Source organism: Peromyscus leucopus, chromosome 14 (assembly GCF_004664715.2).
Source record: "Peromyscus leucopus breed LL Stock chromosome 14, UCI_PerLeu_2.1, whole genome shotgun sequence".
Lineage (NCBI taxonomy): Eukaryota > Metazoa > Chordata > Mammalia > Rodentia > Cricetidae > Peromyscus > Peromyscus leucopus.
Genome location: NC_051075.1, coordinates 86,530,883 through 86,549,021, shown reverse-complemented (window position 1 = coordinate 86,549,021; position 18,139 = coordinate 86,530,883). Strand labels below are relative to the sequence as shown.

The 18,139-nt window shown below is 34.7% G+C and overlaps 1 protein-coding gene across 6 annotated transcripts in view; it reads left to right on the top strand.

The window, feature by feature from the left end:
* Window positions 1-16,056, top strand: part of Tmem196 (transmembrane protein 196) — a 62,420-nt gene extending 46,364 nt beyond the window's left edge. For 3 of the 6 annotated variants that reach the window (XM_028880938.2, XM_028880940.2, XM_028880944.2), the window contains 3 exons: window positions 6,602-6,658; window positions 9,466-9,720; window positions 10,865-11,671. In XM_028880938.2, coding sequence (XP_028736771.1) covers window positions 6,602-6,658; window positions 9,466-9,720; window positions 10,865-10,954 — 402 coding nt within the window. In that variant the 3' untranslated portion in view covers window positions 10,955-11,671. Of the gene's footprint in view, window positions 1-6,601; window positions 6,659-9,465; window positions 9,721-10,864; window positions 11,672-13,370 lie in introns of those variants that run through there. The other 3 variants (XM_028880942.2, XM_028880943.2, XM_028880939.2) reach the window with 2 other exon arrangements.
* The last annotated feature ends 2,083 nt before the right edge of the window (window positions 16,057-18,139 follow it).

The window sequence follows — 18,139 nt, the reverse complement described above, 5'->3', positions numbered from 1 at the left end:
TGCCTGTTGTGTGACACCTTGCACAGCCTTGGTGCAGTAGGAAGGGGCTTGAACTTGCCTAGGCACAATGAGCTGGGCTCTGCTGACTCTCCATGGGAGACCTCGATTTGGGGGATGTGGGGATGTGGGGTAGCTTGGGAAAGAGGGCTGGGGGTAGGGGAGGGAGGAGGGGGGTCTGTGGATAGCATGAGGAGTGAGTAGAAAATTTCTTAAAGAAAATAAAATTAAATTTAAAAATAGTAGAAACATATATACAGTGAAACAAAAATAACTTTAAATTTATATCAATATACAAAAATACTTTAAACAAAAGTAGAAATATATGTGTGTGTATGTGTGTGTATGCATACTGTGTGCTGTAACAAAATTACCTTAAATTTATATCAATATACAGAAGTCCTTACAAATACAAAATACTTGAGATCAATAGTTGTCTCTTAGTTTATAGTAGATTCAATAATCTGCCCTATTATTTAAAGTAGATTCAACTATCTACTCTTCCATCCTATCATTCCTATATCCCCCTCTATTTCTTTTTTCCCTTTTTTTTCAAAGAGATCCCTGAATATAACATCATTTGCATAATTTCCTCCCTTTCCAATACCAGTAACCATTAATAAACAACCCCTATAAATGATAACAAGCATCCATAACCCACCAAAGACCAAAGACCACCCACACCCCCCAACTCTGGGGAATATGGATGTAGTTTTTCTCCATACTGCTTCTTCTTGTCTATGAAAGAAGCATCTTTAGGATCCCAGAGAGAAAATTTTGAGAAAATGGCCAAGTCCTGGGAAGTCAAGCTATAATCCTTATTGATAGATATCACCTGTCAAGGTTCAGGAGGTCTTGCCTGATCAAACCTGATCCATGTTATTCTTGAAGGAATCCACAACCTTTTTGTCTCCTGTGGGAACAAAACTCCAAAGCATTTTTTTACTTCCACTTAACAAATATATTTTTTGACTTTTTAAAAGTTAAAGAATTCCTAAAGTATATAGGCTGATTTATTTCAACAGTCCCTCTTTCAATTCCAGGTTTCTTTGCAGCTGTCCTTCGCTTTTCAACAATCAAAGACTTCAAAATCAACACAACATACAAGATCTAGATTTCCTACATATTTCACATCTTATATGTCTTTTTTCTTTTACTTTTACTCTCTTTAAACACTTTATTATTACTTCTAAACTATTCATTTCTTTCTATGACTATACTCTTTTTCTTTTCTCAAGCTTATGCACATTGTTAAACACACTATAACCTGTTTAGAGGTTTTTCTGTCGGAACCTCTTTTATCGCATATCTTCATCCTTTTTTGACTATATTAGCAAACCTTTAACTGATAACCTACACCTGGACCCTCTGCCTGTGGCTCTCAGCTGGATCTGCCCACTCTTGGGTCATGAATACCAATTGTGAAACTCACAACTAATAGGAGGTTTGTCTGACCAGGAACTACATTCAACCTTTCTAGAGCACTAGAATGCCAAGCTTGCACTGTGGCAGGCATTTTAACTTAGTTTTTTTGTTCCTACTTAACATACTAGCTGCTCAAGGGCTCAGTGTTCCTGTAGAAACTGTCCAGCAGAAACTACTAAAGGAGTCATTTTTTTAAAGCTTTCTCAGCCACTATAGAAATTCAAGCACCACATTGGTACACCAAAATATTGTTTGTTTTTGCTCTTTTGAGGGACCCACCACCCAGCTCCCAAATAAATCATATGCAGAGTCTTATTCTTAATTATGAATGCATGGCCTTAGCTTGGCTTATTTCTAGCCAGCTTTTTTTTTTTTTAACTTAAACTTAACCTGTCTTTCTTTTGCTTCTGGGCTTTTCCTGTTCTCTTACTTCTGTAAATCTTACTCTTACTCTGTGGCTTGCTAGGTAGCTGGGTAGCTGGCCCCTGAAGTCCTCCTCCTTCTCTGGCTACTTCTCTTTTTCCTCCCAGATTTCTCCTTCTATATATTCTCTCTGCCTGCCAACCCCCCATCTTTTCTCTTGCCTTGCCATTGGTTGTTCAGTTCTTTATTAGAACATCAGGTGTTTTAGGCAGGCACAGTATCACAGCTTCACAGAGTTAAACAAATGCAACATAAACAAAAGTAACATACTTTAAAATAATATTCTATAAAAATTTGCTAGCTTTCTTCTAGTACTTATAGATATTGTTTCTTAAAAGAAGATGACTAAGAAAGAAACAGGGTTTTACACAAACATTTACACACACACACACACACACACACATACAGTGGGTACCTGTGATTTTTATCTCTCCTGTGTTCTGCAACAGGTAACAGTCTGACTTTCCATGCTTTCTTTGGAGGACTTTGCTTATCCTCTGATCAAAATGTTTTTATTGTTTTAGAATCTTAGTTCTTAAGCGGGCTCTAGAAAAGTTATCATTCTGCATTTTGGAGTAGAAATTATATCCTTGCTTGTTTCTATACCAAAAACAAAAACAATAATCTCTATGGTCATTTCATAAAAAGTTCCACTCACTTAAAATATAGAATGCTAACTTCATAATAGCTTCACTTTGTTTGATGATCTTGGGTGCCTCTAATTGACTTAATTTTGTAGTATAGCACTTGATGACTTATCATTGTGTTACTATATCACTTTTGTTTCATAGCAAAAATAAAAACCTTCCATTCACTTAATATTTCTCATGTAAAATAATGTATTTTATTCAAGCTGTTTACACAAGTGTACACACAAACACATACCACACACATGTGCACACACACACACACACACACACACACATGCACACACCTGACCACCATCAGCTTTTTACTTAAATAATTTCTATGATGAGAGTAAGTGTTTTGCATCTTGGATAAAGTACTTATAAAAAATACTTCAAATTAGCAAATGCCCTTATAAAGGGATTGAAGTTTAGACTATAGTACAATTACTAACTTTCCATTTATTTTATTACATCAAATGTTAACACTGATAAGGTCAAAGAGTGTCCTTATAGGTGAGCAGGTGTTTTGTTAGTGTAATGCATACTGTGGTCACATTAAAAACTCCTTTTGAAAATTATTTCCAGTAAATAATTATAAACAAATTAACAGACACTTAATAAAGACTTCAATTATATGTGTGATTGATAACTTCCATGTGTGATCATTAGTAAGTTAACAAACTTGTCTGGGCTTCTAGTTCTCCAGGCCCCTATATGTAAAGACCAAGACTAATTAGATTAGACCACATGTGAAGTACCTTTTCAGTGCCATGGCTTGCTGTAAATAAAGATAAACAATAGAATAAAAGGTAAGTTGACTACTTTGTTGGGGTGCTACTCTTTTCCATAAATTATGATGGCTAAGTTTAAGCCAAAAGCTCTTCAACTGTACTCCAAATTTCCATTATTTTAAATACCCTAACTAAAATAACTATTACAGAAGGTTTTTTTTAAATACTTGACTGAAGGTCAATTGAAAAATGTCACCTAACTTCTCTCCTACTATACATTCTCCCTCCCCAAGTCCTTAGCTCCATCCAAGTGAAGTGGCACAGTAGGAAGGAGACATTTCCTCACATCTAGGGGTCTCAACCAAGTGGTCTGAATGGAGAATTCTGCTTGTGTTGTTCTGGCCCTTTGAGTTTTACTGTAAATAAATAATGGCAGTGTATATAGATTTCAAGGCAAATGAAGGAACAAAAATGTGCTGCTACCAAATTATTTAAAAATAAATTTGGGTGAATTGACTTTCAGGTTGAATAACAGATTAGTTAGTGAAATTTGAAGAGAAGGGAAAGCTTAGGCTTTGATCTAAAGCTTGTGGAGCTAAAAGGAACATAATTTGTCCAAACTGGAATTGCTTGAGCACAGTCTTGAAACCTGTGAGGTAGAAACAATACAAAAGACTCTACAAAAGTTCAATATATATTTTGGTTCATAACATTGGTTTTATACTTAGAAAAATATTTCTTACTTATCTGAATTTATGCAAATATACTAAATTGTTTTCTCCTATGACATTTGCAAAAATTTGTACATATAAACATTCAATTTACTCCATGTTAATTTTCCTATATGATGTTTGGAAAGATTAGCTAAATTCTTTGATGAAATAACTAATCTGTGGTGATATTTTATCTGTACCCCAATAAAGTTTATCTGAGGATCAGAGGAAAAAGCCAGCCACTATAGTAAACATAGAGGTCAGGCACATACCTTTAATTCTATCACTTAGAAGGCAGAGATCTGTCTGGAACTTTGTGAGGTCAAGGCCACACTGAGAACAGAGCCAGTTGTGGTGGTACATACCTTTAATCCTAGCACTAACCATAAAGGTCTGGAGGTCTGTACAGACAGACAGGAAGTGACAGAGCTGGGCAGGAAGAGGAAGTGATATAGCTGGGCAGAGAGAGGAAATGAGATGGCAGAACAAAAAGTGATATAGACGTAGGTATACAGGAAGAAGGTCTCTCTGGCGGAGGATCTCCAAGTGGTAAGAACGTGGCTGGCTTCTTTCTGCTTTTCTGATCTCTCAGCTTTTTACCCCAATATCTGGCTCTGGGTTTTTTATTAATAAGACCATTTAGCAGTTCTTATAATTTCCCCAGTAATTTGAAAGGTTGTCTAATGTCTTTACTAATTTTTTGTGTATCCTGTGCTCACTAACTTCTCTTGCTACATACTACCTGGTTTATAACTGTCATGTTCTCTTACAGGAGAGTCCCTTCACAGCAGCTTCCCTTGCCCATTGTTTTTCAATATATTCCTCACATGTATATTGTAGCATGAGTTGTTAGAAAATATTAATAAAAACAAACCTGGAGCCAGGTATTGGGGTGAACACTGAAAGATCAGAGATACAGAACAGGCCACAGAGTTAACCTCACCTTGCCAACTTCTAAGCTAGTTCTTTTTCCTCAAACTGGAAAACTCTGAGTCCTCATCCAGAATGAATCCCATCTGAACTGCTGCTAAAAGCCTAAAAGTTTAACCAGGCTCTAGTTCCTGGCTTTCACACTTTATATACCTTTCTGCTTCCTGCCATCACTTCCTAGGATTAAAAGCGTGTGTCACCATGCCTGGCTGTTTCCAGTGTGGCTTTGAACTCACAGAGATCCAAATAGAACTCTGCCTCTGGAATGCTAGAATTAAAGGTGTGTGTGCCATCATTTTCTGGCCTCTATATCTAGTGGCTGTTTTGTTCTCTGACCCCAGATAAGTTTATTAGTGTTCACAATATATTGGGGAACACAATATCACCATAGCATATTATTTCAGAGAAGAATTAGAATACTTTGGTATATGTTTTATAAAAATATATCCAGATACAAAATACTTAGTTAAAACTAGTTAAATTATTATCTATGATTTGAGATCTTTTGAAATTTTTATTACATTTATTTATGAAATTGTGTGTGTGTGTGTGTGTGTACATGTGTTTACACATATGGACATCAGAAAACAACCTGCAGGAGTTGGTTCTTTCCATCCACTATGTGAGTCACAGGAATTGAACTCGAGTTGTCAGGTTTGGTGGCAAGAACCTTACTAATATATACTACAAAAAAAAAAAATTTAAAAGTCAAATGGAGCCGGGCGGTGGTGGCACATGACTTTGATCCAAGCACTCAGAAGGCAGAGCCAGGCGGATCTCTGTGAGTTTGAGACCAGCCTGGTCTACAGAGAGAGATCCAGGAAAGGCGCAAAGCTACACAGAGAAACCCTGTCTCAAAAAAAAAAAGAAAAGAAAAGAAAAGAAAGAAAGAAAAGAAAAGAAAAGAAATCCTTGCCTCAAAAAAAAAAAAAGAAAATCAAATGGAAGCAGGTTTGTTAGTATATCTGAAAGCCATTAACTTTCTTATTATTTATTTATTAATTATTTTAGCTACAGATTAGGCCAACTCAAGTATGAACAAATTTGCATTGAAACAGTCCTAAATATTTCTATATAAATTAAACACTTGACTATTTTATGATACAAAATATCTTTATCATGGGTAGATGATTTAATGTAGTTGGTTCTGCAAAGCAGCTTTGTAACCAGTTTCTATTTATATGAAATTGTATGCCATCAATTGCTTCGTCTGTTTGGGTTCTTTAGACATGCTCAGAGAGACAATCTTCCTGTTAAAATGATGCAGTCATTGTTCCAAAATGAGAAGTACAAATAATGTCTATATGGAGGATGATCTTTTTGTTTGAAGTCTTATCTTTTTATCTGGGTTATCTTCCCTATCCATATAATAACCCATTGAGGTCTAAGTGCTTACTACAAGTGAATGCAGTATAATATGTTTGTCTCTGAGAAAGCAGAAAAGGAAAAGACAGTGGAATAAAGCAGGAGGAGCAAAATTCTAGTTTCTTTACTTCGCATTTTTTTTTTCCTGGTGACAAACTGATTTAAGTTTTGCTTAGGTCTCACAATTAGCTTTTACAAAAAAAAAAATTTAAAAAATAAAACACTTAGCCTTTGATATTCCACAACAAGGTATTTTGGAGGGGGTTGACGGGAATCCGAAACATGTAAGCTTCCTGGTAACAAGTGTCATGAACACATTATAATAAGTTAAAAAAATCTAAGCTTCTCCTCTCTATGTAAATTCAATAATTCTTCTTTTCTTTTGCAGTTTCTTCTTTGTGGCATATGTGGAATACTGTGCGCCAAAAAAAAATCTGGACTTGTTGTAAGTTTTTCCCTCGTTTGTATCCTATGGTGAAGGGTTTGAAATTTAGGTATTCAAAACAGAAATGATGACTAAAGAATTTTTGTCTACTTAATGTTGCTAATTTAGGATTAAAGGGAAACTGAGAAGCAAATCTTGGGCTTATTGTTTCAAAGAAAGCTATCAAGAATGTAAAAGACAAGAAAAACACCAAAGTCCCTGAGAAGCTTTGATATACCTTTAAATACTTGAATATTCAAACTTTAATGTTTGCTATATAGGAGAGTCTATATTTTTCCACTTAGAGATTCCCAAGCAATCACCTGGGTCCTCCAGGGAGCTAATAAATGTAAAACTTATTCTGTGGGAAATTGAACTGATTAAATACAGATCTGGGCCTAAGGATTACTTATATATATTTTTTTTACCATGAAACTAATTTTGCAAAGAACCAAGATAGATGTGGTGCTATGATTGCAGTTGATTCTTTTTTAAGATTTATTTAATTCATTTTTATGACTGTGAGTACACATAATCTCTCTCTCTCTCTCTCTCTCTCTCTCTCTCTCTCTCTCTCTCTCTCTGTGTGTGTGTGTGTGTGTGTGTGTGTGTGTGTGTGTGTGTGTGTGATTTTTTTATTTGCTCTAACAAATAAAGTTTGCCTGGGGATCAGAGGACAAAGCCAGCCACTGTATTAAACACAGAGGTCAGGCAGTCATAGCACATGCCTTTAATCCTAGCATTCGGGAGGCAGAGATTCATCCAGATCTCTGTGAATTCAAAGTCATACTGGGAACGGAGCCAGACATGGTGGCACCTGCCTTTAATCCCAGCACTAGTTAATCATAGAGGTCTGGAGGTCTGTACAGACAGACAGGAAATGATAGACCTGGGCAGAGAGAAGTAAGGTGGCAGCGCACAGAAAGATATATAAGGCATGAGTATACAGGAAGTAGCTCTCTCTTGGGCTGAGGATTTCCTAGCAGTAAGAACTTGTGGCTGGCTTGTTCTATTCCTCTGATCTTTTAGCTTTCACTCCAATATCTGGCTCCAGGTTTTTTATTAATAAGAACTTTTTAGATTATTGTTACTCTCCTCTCTCTCTCTCTCTCTCTCTCTCTCTCTCTCTCTCTCTCTCTCTCTCTGTGTGTGTGTGTGTGTGTGTGTGTGTGTGTGTGTGTGTGTTCTTTCTGTCATTGTTTCTCTGTCTCTGTCTCTCTGATATTGACCATACCATGCTTAATATGTTAAACCTCATTATACTCAAGGGTATTAATGCACAATTCCTTCTAATGCCAAAAACTGCCTCACTGATGGCCATCACTCAAAAATTACTTGTTGAACTCAGCTAACTGTTGACAGCAAACAATATCTTATAATGTAAAAATAAACACTAAAGTAAGTTATAAAGCTATTTGTGCTAAAGAATTAACACAACAAATGAGATCAATAATGTCCAGAAAGGACTTCTGTAAAAGCTATGACTTTTTTTCTACTAGGTGTCTAAGAAAAAAACAAATTTTTTCCAAGAAATTATAAATGTCCTTGTTATGAAATGTGTGTGACATCTCAATGGGCAATAAAGGTTTGTTGTGGGTATAGCACAGTTGTAGAGTGATTGCCTAGCATATGAGAGGTCCTGTTTGGTCCTAAGAACTAGGGAGAGAAGTGTAATTGGATACTGTGTTCCAGAAAATGGAAATATGAATGGATAACAAGTTAGTATTACCCTACAAAAGATCCATTAAACCCCATAGGATAATTTAGACAAGTTGCCCAAAGCAAATATAGTTATTATGAAGTTCTTTAAAGAGTCAATTACAGCCGGGCGTTGGTGGCGCACACCTTTAATCCCAGCACTCAGGAGGCAGAGCCAGGCGGATCTCTGTGAGTTCGAAGCCAGCCTGGGCTACCAAGTGAGCTCCAGGAAAGGCGCAAAGCTACACAGAGAAACCCTGTCTCGAAAAACCAGAAAAAAAAAAAAAAAGAGTCAATTACATTTATAAAATATTCACAGAATATTTACTACACAGAAAGCATATTACTTACTGCTCCCAAGGGTCCTCTTTAGATTGAGTTAACATCTTATCCCTATGAATAGAGACCCATGTTTAACCATTAGTAAGATCAACAATAAAAGCCACACTCCATGCTCCTTCAAAATGATCAAACAAGACTTTTGAAACAGCTGCTGTGTTATAGTTCATTGTGGTGCCACACATCAACAAAAGATTTGAATGATGCTGGGTCAGGTTATGGCAAGTCCCTAAGAATCTCATTTGGGGAAACATAAAATAGTAATGAGAAAAAAAAAATAAGACTGAACTAAATTCTCCAAGTTTATGTAGATAGAAAGTTATAGATACTTGGATACTTAGAGAAGACATCAGAATGAAACTGAATTTAAGTTAGAAAATCTGACCTGATCACCATTTATTCTTCCAAATTGTATTAGTGCTTCTTACAGAGGACCTCTGGGAGGAATCAGGCAGGTGACATCCATTCCTTGCACAAAAGTGTGCATATCAGAGATGAGTATTATTTTCATCTGTATCTAGCCAAATGCTAAATTTGGTTTCCTTCAGAGTTTCATAATATACATATATATCATTGGTTCCATTTTAGAAGTTCTATGATATACTTCCTCTGCAGTGAGTCAGACTGAGTGGAGTCTCCACTGACAGGCATACCTATCCTACCTTCTTATAACCAAAGAGAACACATCCTCTTCACTGTAGGTTTACCATCCTTGGCCTGCAGCATCATGAGTCTCTGTGTTCTGGAAATCTCAGCCTTATCAACGTTAATACCTTCTTTCTTTTTCTCAGATGATCCTCTTTTCAGCCTGTTGTATCTGTGGACTCATTGGAGGCATCCTGAATTTTCAGTTTCTTCGGGCAGTCACAAAGAAGACCTCATCCTTGTACCCACTACACCTCGCTTCCATGTCTTTGGCGTGTATTGGCATTGGGGGCTGCACTCTGTCCTCCTGGCTAACTTGTCGTCTAGCCAGCTATGAGCAAAGGAGAATGTTCTCGGAAAGGGAACATTCCCTGCATCACTCTCATGAAATGGCTGAGAAAGTGAGTTTTGTCATTTTGCCTCACACTGCTGCCATGGGTTGAACAGTACAACTAGGTGAATCAATTTACAAACTTAGATGGCAATTCGGAAATCACATTTTGTAAGTTTGACCCTATTAGATTAATAAAAGGTTTTTTTTAATTAGTTTTTCTCGGCAATTCATAAGCACAGCCATTTTCAGCAGAATTTTGTAGCCTCTGTGTATTCGAAACCATTGCTCCTAAAATAGCATTTCATAAAATATTAAGCACCTTATAAATATGGATTTTCATGTATTATAGTGAGGAAAAACAAACTAAATACAGCCTCCACTTAATAATGCCATCTTTAGAAATCACATGAATTCTCTTTTCCAGTATATCCTTTGTGCTTATAAGTAGATGCATTTGATTATGTAAATTGGATCTTCAAGCATAAAAGAGGCTCTTTAGTAAGGCGACAAAAAGCCTTGTCTATCAGTGCAGATATTGCACTCCATATAAAGCTTCATTGAATACTCATCTAAACTTCATGCATATTTGGCTAGCTTTGCCTGTATTTTATACAATACTGCTTGCATAATTGTTTTATGAAGGCTATTCAAACAGAAAGTTATATTAGCTGCATTAAGGAACAAGTAGTATGGAAAGAGCTGTGTGTGTTCCAATTACATTTGATATGTATTTCTAAATTCCATTCCTGTTACTTCATCTATTGAGGAAAAGATAAACATCTGTAAAAATCAACTCACTAAGATAATGGACAAATTATATTTTGATTTATTTCTTGAAAATAAAATTATACAATCATAGCATAAAAGAAATAGTAGCAAGAGTTATGCATATTTCTTCATAATGTTAAAGTTAAGAAATATTTATTTTGTAGTTTATCTATCTTCATTCCATATACTGCCTACACATAAGGAGAATAGATTCTCATTAACTGTCCCTAGGAAGTAATTGTAGACATACCTGTACATGTCATTTAAAATAAAAAAAAAATTGACATTATAAATAGAACTGGTTCATTTAAAAATAGATCTTTATAGTAAAAGATAATTGTGATAGTGTCTCCTTTATGCTCTATTTTTATGCTAGTGTTATTTAGCTTTTCTTCGTATATGTTTGTTCAATATTTATTGTATAATTGTTATATTTACATTAGAGATTGAGGGCTATTGAAATAACCGACTTGCCCAGCTGCCCGGTGGTGCCCCCGACACCGGAGTTACCTACAAGGTACGCTGACTTCTAGGGAGTTGCCATGTTGTGATGCTGCCACAGGAAGCCCTACCTCTATTAGAAAGCCATGATGTCAGCAGATCAGTCTGGACTGATGCTGTATGTTCCTCAAAGTATCTCTTTTAGAAGGACTACTCTGAGGAGCAGATATAACCTACATGGCAGAACCTTACAGCTTCAAAGTTGGTTAAGTATTTCAAATATTCAGCCTGCCTCTAAGCATCCAAGAACAGTTCTGCTTGGATGATTCATAATTCCCTTTATTCTCTGCTGCATCACAATTCTGACTCAGTATCATAATTCACAGATGAGACGTTTGGTTTAATAATAGATGAGTCTGGATAAAGACAAACTGTATATTTCTGTCATGACAAAATTGCATGAACAGATAACTAAAGTTTGATATTAATATAGTAAAATGTTTATATGTAGTGTTTCTATTGGTAAAGTTATCTGATATACTACATTTTCCATATTTCCAGTTATTAATAATAGTCAAGACTCTTGGTTTGGCCAAAGAACTTAACTGGAAATGCAGAAAGTTACATTTGCAGTCCTTTTGAAGGAAGTACATTTGTTTGTAAATATCAAGTCTGTCCTTGCCGAAATTAGGAGTATGGTCTTATAAAATTTGAAATACCAAATTGCAAATGAAATGATGAGACTCATCCATTTAAAACTAACTTTCACTATTATTTTCTATCAGTAATTTTACTGTGTCTGAATTTGAGTAGCTTTAGTTAAGAAAATTCTTGAATTTATAAGATTTCAGAAGTTTTTTTTAATTTTATACTAAAAGATTGATACTCTAATTTTATGGGATTTAGGAAATATCTGTTGTTTTTATTTATTTTTTTTAATTTGAAATCTTTTTAGGGAATGGGAAAGATAGCTGAAATTCTTATTTCTATGCATTTACTAGGAAGTTTTCTTTCTCTTCTAGCAGAACAAATAAGAAAATGTGCTTCATTTTATAATGATAATTTGGGGAATTGAGTTTGGCTAATCTTTCCATTAATCAGTTTTTATCACTATAAACTTAACACCAGCCCAATGACCCCCACATTTCCAGACCTACTTTCACTGTACTCATCCTTAGAAGCCTCCACAACAGAAACAAAGTAGAAATTGGCAGCAAGCAGAAGACTACAAAAACAGTAGTTTTCTCTTGAAATGATTTTTTGCCCTTAAGAAAGTCAACTTGTTGAAGTATAGAATTGTCAATCTTGGATAATAGACAATTTTGCTATTACATAATATTTATATTATATGCTAATATATTATCTATAATACTGTGCACTATGAAAAATGAGAATGGGTCTCTGATCTCGTGACTTCTTGTCATATAATGTAAAGTTAGTAGCTAATAAACAGGGGCTGGGAATGTAGCCAAGTTGTAAAGTGGTTGCCTAGCATCTCGAGCATCTTGTAGACCAGGCAAGTGACATATGCCTGGGTTTCTGCAACTCCAAAGGTGGAAACAATAGGTTAGAAGTTCAAGGCCATCCCCAAGTACAGAGTAATGTCTAGCAAGCCTGGGCTACATGACACCTTGTCTCAAAATGAACCAACCAACACAACAAACAAATAAACAAAAATCAGTCAATAAACAATGTGAATTCAAATTATCTAAAATTTATGTAAATATTTTCTACAATTGCAAGTCTTCATGTCACTCTATTTTTCATGTATCTATATCCATGTCTTTACAAGCACAATTCCCTGGTACTTTCTTAGTAATAAATATGTTAAAAATGTGCCCCAAATTTTCATTGTCCCACTTATTGAATAAGTGATAGTGTTATTATAAAAAAATTTTCTTAGCCAACCATGATGGTTTACACCTAGATTCTCAACACTCAGAAGGCTGGGCAGAAGGATTGCAAGTTTGAAGTAACTCTGGGCTACACTCGAGTTGTACATCAGTCCGGGCTACATTTCCAAGTCCTTTTCAAAACAAAATAAAACCTAAACACAACAAATATCTTTCTCACTGTGAACGTTTTTAAATTCATAAACAAAAGGCCACACATTTTTTCATTTTTCTGTAAACATCTGTAGAATATGTTGGCATTTGTTGATGTGCTTGGCAGAGGAGCTGTATATTGGCAAAATATACTGGTCAGTTAGGCATCTTCTTTCTAGGTTAGTTCCTTCCAAAAATGAGTTGAAGTAAAAGAGGGTAAATTTGGGCATGTGGAAAGAGAGTGAACTGATTTGTATATGGAAGCCTGGGCTGTCATTTCAACATTTTCATGTGATTCAAGATGCCGTGAAATTTCGTTTCCTAAATCACAGCAACTGTATCAATCGCTGTCCTTTACCCCAAAATGTTCTTCAATGGCTTGTAATCTCTGTTTTTCTATTAAGCATATCAATGTCTTACTCTGAAAGTGAGTTTTAATTGATTCATATTATTTTGCTAACAGGAAATGACAGACAACATGAGCAATGGAGGACCACAGCTGATAATTAATGGAAGAGTACAATCAATGTTTTAAAGAACTGAACATTTTCCAGGTTGTTTATGAGGCAGGAGAGGCTGAAGGCTTGAGAGCTGCAGTTAAAATGTTTCTAGCATTTGCTGTTATTTCCCCCGAGAATCCACTAAAATTTTACCTTCTCAATTTTTGCCTCACTTATCCTCCAGCCTTTTCTATAGGGTGAAAACTTTCCAGGAACATTGTAGCTTTAGTCTTCTCAGCAGACTGAAACATTTTTCTAAAGAAGACTCTTTCAGAACAATAAATGCAACAGCAGTGATAAATACTGTATACAAACAACATTTGACTAGCATGAGCTTTAGAATGTAATTGCATATTTAATGAATAGTTCAAAGGTAAACACATCAAAAGCTAACAACGTATTCATGTCTTTGTTTTGAAAGACAAATGACTTCAAGTATGCTAAAAATCAAAACCTCAGTAATGCCTTGTTGTAACAACATTGCAATTAATTTCAATTTGTGAATGAACTATATTTCATAGTTTATTTGTAAATTACAAAATGCAGCATCAATGGTGATTTTTTTAGAGAAAAATATGATTCTGTATGATATTTTTGCACTTTTCCACAAGTGAAAAATTACAAGTGATATTATGTAAGGAAAACAAATGTTTTCATTATGCTGTGCAGATTGATCTGCATGTCCATACATAGGTGTATATATACTGTAAATATAGAAAATACACACAGCATATATTTATAGCTACATGAATGTAAATAGATAATAGGACAAAATTGTGATGGTATAGGTATTCTACCAGTTATGGGAAGGCCATTGCTCAAAGATTTCTAAGCCCACAAGGTCACATAGTTAATTTCTACTCTATCTGTCCATTTCCTTCTTTTTCTTAAATCTATTGTGTGTAGATAGTATTATGACTTACATATATGAATCTGTATGATATTTTTGCACTTTTCCACAAGTGAAAACTTACAAGTGATATTATGTAAGGATGTAATCATAAATACTGAAGTATAAATATAAATTACTTAGTTGTTGGTTATTGTACTGTGATTATGGTGTTTATGTAAAAGTAATTGTTAATATTGATTTATAAATATCACTTCAATCATGTAAGTCTCTATAAACAAAAATATTATTTAGGATTATTCTGGATATGATTATTTCAAATAACTTTCAGCCAAATTAAATTGTATAGAAGGGAAGATGATTTACCACTCTAAGTGAAGTTACTAGCTTTGCTATATTTTATTTCAATGGCTTGTGTCTTTTGATGATTAACATGAAATAATACAGAATGGTCATGTTTGGGAAAGTATATATTCAAAACATCTGAGAGAGTTCTCAGTAGAAGGAAATTGAAAGATAAGCTGACATTCATATAGCTAGATTCAATCCTTCTCTTCCACAATGGAATATTAAAATAGCAGCTAACAGTATGTATAAATGAGTAAATAGCATGGACTTTGAGATATTTCTGAAAATTAATCTCTGACAACATATAAAGTAATATTTTTAAATGAGTAACACTACATTATATATTTTTACTACTTCCCCAAACTAAACAAATTTCAACTCATTTTTATGAGTTATTCAATCACAGGTAAATTGATATCTTTAGTACTCAGTATGAGAACACATTATAATCACAAGCAAGACATTTTTCATTGTGCTAACAAAACAGCAATAATTTGGCCTAAGGGTACCATGAGCCTTTGACAAAGTCATCATTCAATCTGTTGAGATAAACTCCTTAGAAAATTATGGCTGAACAGAAATAGCTGACCCCTACTTGGTTTTGGTATAAGTTTTGACTCTTTTCCACTTGTTTGGATACTTCATCATCTGGTATATTACAATTAGTGTCCATAGATTTAATCTCAAATAATGAATAAGCATCATCACTATTCACTTCATGCCACACATAGGCATGATATTTGCCACTAAATATCTAAACTGTAAAATGTAGAAATCTCGTGTATATATGGTTGTACCAAATTGATGCAGGAAGTAGCTTCATTGTTAAAGAAGAAACCACTGACTCTAATTTGTGGTAGCATTTCTCTGTAGACATGTTGTAAAATACAGAATCAAAATACATCAACACATTTAATACCTTTTGAATTTATTTTTAAAAGCACAGATTAAAAGACAAAAGTAGGCTATCAGTGCTTTGAAACACAGTTAAAAAGAGATGCAATTTCTTCAGTTATCTAGTTTACAGTGTGTATGTAATCAATTCTAGACACATCTTTAACTGTAATTATTTCAACCCAGTGTTTTCTTGACTCAAATTGGAGTGATTTTTTCTTGAGAGAAATGGGGGAAGTTAAGAAATTATGCAAGTAAATGAAATTTTAATTTTGAAAACAAACAGACAAGGAATCAAAAACGTTAGTGCCTACATCATAGTTTTAGTACATACCTACCCTTGAGGAAATATAATGTGATACTAAATTAGGAAATAAATGTGAAATTGGTGTGGAGTATGTTTTATATGCAAAAAACAGAAGTCACTTATTGGAGAATTTAAAATATATTTGTATGTGTATATGTGTGCAATACACATACAACTGTGTTTAAAGTGGAATGTTGTATGATGACTCCTGATATTTATGTAATAAAACCATGTACATTGAAACTACAGAGCCTATGAGCCTTGTTCTTTTCATAGTACAAATATGGTCTCTTTCGATAAATATGCAAAGAAACTACTATTCTGACATTGGCAAAGAGACAGGTTCCTGGGAATGAAGAAGGGAGTCAGAGCCAGAGAACAATGAAACTCAGAAAAGTGGTTATTTGACATAGAAAAGAAGAGAAAATGTCCTAATGCAGAGAGTTTGAAGTGATTGAAGATATAGAAAAAGAGAAATGATTATAATAAAGTAATATTCCTGAGATTTAGAAAGAAATAAGGTCTATATCAACAAGGTCATAAAGAATTGTAGGCAAGATTGAGATTACAAATTTCACAAATTAAATGATATTTAAGAAAATTCTGATGTCCTACTTGAATTTCTCAAATCAGTTGCCATCAGCATTTGGGGTGGCAATGACTCCTTTTACAGAGTGTCCTATATATTTCAAGTCAATTATTTTCCATTTTATGTGCTCTAAATGCCATAAAAATGAATCTGTTATTCTAACACCCAAACAGTATCTTAACAAATATTTATGTTTTTCTAGTTGGGGTAATATTACCCAATTTAGAACCATGTAGAAAACACTTGAACATGATTTGGTGCAGCCAATTTTAATGGTGTCCACAAACTCAGAACTGACTTGGTTAAGCCACACATTCACCATTCTATGGTGTTATGGCTTAGGTCTTCAGTGTCTTCCTCAGTCCTTCTGCAGGTTCTTCTGCAGTCAATAAAAATTCTGCGTGGATCAAACACATCCACAGACTGATGAGAACTAGTAAAAGCCAGTGAATGCAGTGGTAGGCCCGCCTATGGTAAAGCTAAGAACTTGCTTTAGAGAATGAATGGTTCTTTTTTTCTACTTTAAAATATCTGCTTGTAGAAATATCTAATGTTTGAAAGGCAAAATGAGCAGTTGTGAACCTCCTGCTTCTGGAGAAGTTTGTGCCTACATTGGCATGAGCCAGTCCTCAGTAGCACCTTTTTTGCTCTTGGGCAAGTGAAAATAATCTACTCTGCTTTCCACTTGAGTCTTCAACTTAACCAAAAAATGTCATATTTTAAACCTTATGTCCCAAACTACATTTTCAAAGATTATTTAGCAAACATGTTTCAGAAATATGGGGAGAATATCTTAAGTTCCAGTTGGTTAGAATGTTGTTTCTAAATAAAATTTCAGAACTTGGCATCACTTCACTCTTTTCTTCTCTAAGTAATCTTTCTGGAAACATATGTAATATTTCTTGCTCAAAGTACATGACAGCCAAAAAATTCAATTACTCCAAATCCATAAATCACAAGCAAGTTGTCAGTTACTCATCACAGGGGAAATCAATCAGACTGGATGCCTAACAAAAGCATACAGAGGGACTTTTTTCCCTTCTTTTGCCAGGAGAGAGCTACACGTTGAAAACATGTCTCTGCTAGGAACTTATTTTCCAGTGTGTTGTTAAAATGATGAAAATTGTTTCAAGATTATGGCAGTTTAATATGTTTATCATCTAATTATAGTACAGTAGACACATTCATTTTAGGCATCAAACCCTTGTATAGTTGGAATTCTTAAAAGATGAAGGGACATCTTTATTCTTTTTTACATTAACTAAGAAGTATTGATTTTGAAGCTGTGCTCCATATGTAGCTAAAGGATTTGCTTCCCATTCACCTATTGCATTGCAAGCCCTTACCCAAATTCAGGTATGTTTTGCTACTGACAATTTCCAAAACATCTCTAGAACTTCACAGAAAATTCTAAAATGTCATAAAAAAATATTTTGTTAACTACCAGAAATCAACACTTGTGACTACTCCTTGTTCTTCATTCTCTCCAGAATACTAGTTTTCAAGCATCATTCCATAACATCCTGAGGAACAGTTGCCTAAAAGGCTTCATGCTTGCCCTTCATTTTGGATAACTCTACTGTCTAATACTTGTCCTCATTCTGGACTATAAATAAGTCCAGGCATAAGAAACCACCTGCCCTAGTTAGATTTTTGTCAACTTGGCACAAGCTAGAGTTACCTGGGAAAAGTAACTGCAATTGAGAAAAATGCCTCAATCAGATTCCCTCCAGGCAAATTTTCA